Genomic DNA, 5000 nt, shown 5'->3' on the forward strand with positions numbered 1-5000 from the left:
GAGCGACAGTTCTGTAGTCATTAAGCTCACTAGGGTGTGGCTTCTTAGGGACAGGGGTGAGACATGATGTCTTCCACAGTGTTGGAACTTGTCCAAGGCGTAGACTCAAATTGAAGATGTGCTTCAGTGGTTCCCCAGTTCAGCAGCACAGGCCTTGAGTAGCCTTGGACATGTGGGCTGTCAGGCCCCGCTGCCTTATTGGTGAGAGAGGGAGAAGGAAAGTGAGAGAGAGAGAGAGAGAGAAAGAGAGAGAGAGGGAGAGGGAAAGAGAGAGACAGAGAGGGGAGAGAAAGAGAGACAAAGAGAGGGGAAAGGGAGAAAGAGGGAGAGAGAGAGAGGAAGAGAGAAAAGAAAGAAGGGAGAGAAAGAGAGAGGGAGAGAGAGAGAGAAAGAGAGAGGGAGAGAGAGAGATAGCATATGTAACTGATGCATTTAACCGATCGAGCGGATCAGCCGTGCACCTGCCGGACTCGAACATGTAACTTGGGAAGAGGGCATGCTAGTGTGGGAGCTAAGTCCTATGGATGCTAGCTGTTCATGTAACTTACAGGATTGGGAAGAGGGCATGCTAGTGTGGGAGCTAAGTCCTATGGATGCTAACTGTTCTTACTTGCGTGTCTGTTGGGAGGGAGGTTTACTGAACATACACACTGCACAGTTATCATAGCAGCATCACACATAGATAGACAGACAGAGATAGCATAGGCTGAACCGACTGCTTTAACTAGTTTCTTTACACACAGTACCTCACACACACTGTAGTTTGTCCAGACTCAGCCCCTTTTATGGCAGGATGCTCAGGTGTGTACTCAGTCATAGAGCCCCTTTTAAGGCAGGATGCTCAGGTGTGTACTCAGTCATAGAGCCCCTTTTATGGCAGGATGCTCAGGTGTAAGCTGGTGTGCTGGAGCAAAGAGACTGGAATTTGTTCCACACACACACACACACACACACACACACAAATCCAGACCCTCAGTCCCTTAGATCCAGGATGTTGGGGAGACAGGGTCAGAGGCACCTCCGTTCATTTCCGCGTGTCTTTAAGGGGTTTATTTCTAAACGCGCATGTGTGTGCGTGTGTATGCGTGTGTGTGTTATATAAGCTTATGAATGTGTGTTAAGTTCTTTGATGAATGCAGTACAGACATAAACCATAACACAGACAGACATATAAACTAACATCACAGCACAGCGAAGAGATAGGGAACGACAGCACAGCGAAGAGATAGGGAACGACAGCACAGGGTAGAGAGAGAACAAGACAGCACAGGGTAGAGAGGGAACAAGACAGCACAGGGTAGAGAGGGAACAAGAGAGCATGGGAAAGAGAGAGGGAACGACAGCACAGGGTAGAGAGGGAACAAGATAGCACAGGAAAGTGAGAGGGAACGACAGCACAGGGTAGAGAGGGAACAAGACAGCACAGGAAAGTGAGAGGGAACGACAGCACAGGGTAGAGAGGGAACAAGAGAGCACAGGGTAGATAGAGTGCAATGCTTCACTAGGCGTTTTCCAATCATATGCCTTATATATATATATCTTCTTATATTTTGTGATGTTACGGCTTGGAGCCCTGGGATAACAAGCACTTCCAGTATATACTCTTCCATTTGTCATTAAAAAACAATATAATAAGGTTCAATTTAGAAATGGCTAGTGAAACAACTTTTGTTTATTTGACTTCTGATCAGGTAAGGACTAGATGGAGAGATTCTCTAAAGGAGGCACCTCTGTGTCCTGTAGCTTGGCGCTGTGTAGGATGGGCTACTTCAACCTGAACTGTAGTACTTTTGCTGCCACCTAGTGGTAGAAATACACATAACAAGACTTAAACCCTCCTGTTGTGTTACGGTCAAATTTGACCGATTTACAATATTTCCCCCTTTAAAAAATATTGTTCATTTATTCTGAATAAAATGAGGCTCCATGCCTCATTAACATAGGACACCTGAACACCCAAAACACATTTTGATCATTTCCATAACAATTTGGGTGTTTCGTTTAGAACACCCGTGTATTCCCGGTCAAAAATGACCGACCTACCTATTGATCAGATGGACTGTATGTGTGCTTCTGTAGGCTACATAAACACACACACACACACACACCATCACTCCCTCTTTCCCTCTATGCCACCGCCCACAGGGACTTTTCCCAATAATATCTTCCCCTTTCTGACTTGCATGAGCTCAGGTCAATGAGGCCTGCAGGCCACAAATGGAAGTTCAAAACTGATAAAGGTCTATCACAACAATAGATGATAATATATGTGTTACTATAGAAGTTATAACTAGTAAACATGAAACAAACACATGAGGGTTAATCCTAACCAGCTAAGGCCACTCACTGTTCTGGGTGAACACAATGATAGGCTACATGAAGTTCCTTGAGTGTTGCAAAGAATAAACCTAATGAAAGCCCCAGTAGCCAACTACTCAAAGTGTCGGAATTCACAAATAATTAAATCATGTTAACTACAGTCATAACAATTTTTTCTTTATTTTTTTACCTCAAGGCTCAGACAGGAACTGCACAAGTGAAATCCCGCGTGGCACTGGTAGCCAGCTCAACTGTTTCCTGATCCTGAATATTATCTGACCTGTCACAATCAATCGACCGACAGACAAGACACGGGACTGACATGTCAGCAGGTGGGGACTGGGGACGTGGTGCACCGCCGCTAGGAGGCAGTCGACTTCCGGAAGCATGGGCATTCGGTGGCATGTTTAGGGCGCTTATCTCAATTGATGTTTTGTTGTGGGATGAGATGCAAATAACAACATGAAGAGGGAATTTTCTCATTAATTATAGTAATAGTTTTGATAAATAGCGTCAATAAAGCCATGATATGTTCGTAACGACAGTAATTCGGGTTGGACACGCTGCTAGCCGCCATGGACCTTTTTGACAGCTCGGTTTCTCTCGGAGGTGCGTCGGTGGCGGCCTCAGGAGAAGATGTGGAGAGCCCCGACGCTTCGCTACCTTGGGCGCGTTTCTCCGCTTGGCTGGAGTGTGTGTGCGTCGTCACCTTCGACCTGGAACTCGGGCAAGCCATCGAGGTAATAACAGTAATATTACACGTATTATAGGTTGTGTGAAGCAGCTGGCTCAGTAAATACTGTCTGGTAGGAGATGTGAGCCGTCAAGTGCACGTTCTCCTTGCTTATCATTTTACGTTCACGTTTTTCCAGCTCCTGTATCCTCACGACGTGAAACTTACCGAGAAAGAGGTGAGCATTGGGTCCCCAGTAAAATGTAAAACAATTAGGAACACGATAGTAAATGTCAGAATTGTCTATTTTCTGCTTCGTAACATGACTGTTATTTTTGGAATTTGCAGAAAACCAGCATATGTTATCTGTCCTTCCCCGACTCCTATTCAGGTGAGTGTGTGTGTGTGTGAGTGAGTGTGTGTGTGTGTGTGTGTGTGTGTGTGACTTCTATTCAGGTGAGTGTGTGTGTGTGTGTGTGTGTGTGTGTGTGTGACTCCTATTCAGGTGTGTGTGTGTGTGTGTGTGTGTGTATGTGTGGGGGTGTGTGTGTGTGACTCCTATTCAGGTGAGGAGCGAGGCTTTAAACAAAATCATGTTAATCCAACTTGGCATCATTAGAATCTGTGAAAGACCATACTGAGCAGCCACCTACCTTCATCTATAACTTCATCTAATAGCAAAGCCATAACCTTCATCTATAACTATAACTTCATCAATAGCAAAGCCATAACCTTCATCTATAACTTCATCAATAGCAAAGCCATAACCTTCATCTATAACTTCATCTAATAGCAAAGCCATAACCTTCATCTATAACTTCATCAATAGCAAAGCCACCTACCTTCATCTATAACTTAATCTAATAGCAAAGCCATAACCTTCATCTATAACTTCATCTAATAGCAAAGCCATAACCTTCATCTATAACTATAACTTCATCAATAGCAAAGCCATAACCTTCATCTATAACTTCATCTAATAGCAAAGTCATAACCTTCATCTATAACTTCATCAATAGCAAAGCCATAACCTTCATCTATAACTTCATCTAATAGCAAAGCCATAACCTTCATCTATCTATTGCGAAGTGGGTGGGTCTCTCTGATAATGCTCTAAACTGGTTTCAAACCTACATTACTGGCAGAGATTTTTATATCAGTCTAGGAGATCATGTATCTGAAAAAACATGACTTGCCTTTTGGTGTGGCCCAGGGAGCTGCCTTGGTCCCCTGCTATTTTCTCTATATATGCTTCAATTGGGAAACGTCATAAGTCAGCATAATGTAAACTTCCACAGCTACGCAGATGATACCCAATTGTATATTTCTGTGGAGCCAACTAACCCAGATGGCCTTTGCTCCCTCACTGCATGCCTAACCTCCATTAATCAGTGGATGAGCAAAAACTTTTTGAAACTAAATGATGACAAAACAGAGGTACTTCTGGTTGGACCAAAACTAAAGCGAGATATTATTCTTAGTAATCTGGGGAACTTGGCACACCAGGTTAAACCAAAAGTAACAAGCCTCGGTGTCATCTTAGATGCAGAGTTAAGTTTTAAGCCCCATATAAAGCCCCATGTAAAGTTACTCAGACAGCCTATTTCCACTTGAGAAACATTGCCAAAGTGCGGCCCTTTTAACTCAACAAGATGCAGAAAAAACTAATTCACGCCTTTATCACTAGCAGGTTAGACTACTGCAATGCACTTTTCACTGGTCTTCCCAAAAACATCTAAAGAAATTGGCACTCATACAGAACTCTGCGGCTAGACTTTTAACTAAGACTAAGAAGAGAGAACACATCACCCCCTGTGTTGGCTGAACTGCACTGGCTCCCTATTTCCTATAGAATTGATTTTAAGGTTATGTTAATTACTTACAAAGCTCTGAATGGCATAGCACCTTCATATATCTCTGAGCTTTTAATATCTTATCAACCACAAAGGAAACTTAGATCATCCAATTCTAATCTTTTAATCGTTACCCAAAGTGCTCCACAAACAAA

General features: G+C 43.4%; 1 protein-coding gene across 1 annotated transcript in view; it reads left to right on the plus strand.

The window, feature by feature from the left end:
- Window positions 1-2704: 2704 nt before the first annotated feature.
- dennd6b (DENN/MADD domain containing 6B) overlaps window positions 2705-5000 on the plus strand; it is a 23437-nt gene continuing 21141 nt past the window's right edge. Inside the window, exons 1-3 of the mRNA XM_048235526.1 lie at window positions 2705-3059; window positions 3192-3230; window positions 3341-3383. Coding sequence (XP_048091483.1) covers window positions 2895-3059; window positions 3192-3230; window positions 3341-3383 — 247 coding nt within the window. The 5' untranslated portion in view covers window positions 2705-2894. The remainder of the gene's footprint in view (window positions 3060-3191; window positions 3231-3340; window positions 3384-5000) is intronic.

The sequence above is a fragment of the Alosa alosa genome, chromosome 23, assembly GCF_017589495.1.
Source record: "Alosa alosa isolate M-15738 ecotype Scorff River chromosome 23, AALO_Geno_1.1, whole genome shotgun sequence".
In the NCBI taxonomy this organism is placed as follows: domain Eukaryota; kingdom Metazoa; phylum Chordata; class Actinopteri; order Clupeiformes; family Clupeidae; genus Alosa; species Alosa alosa.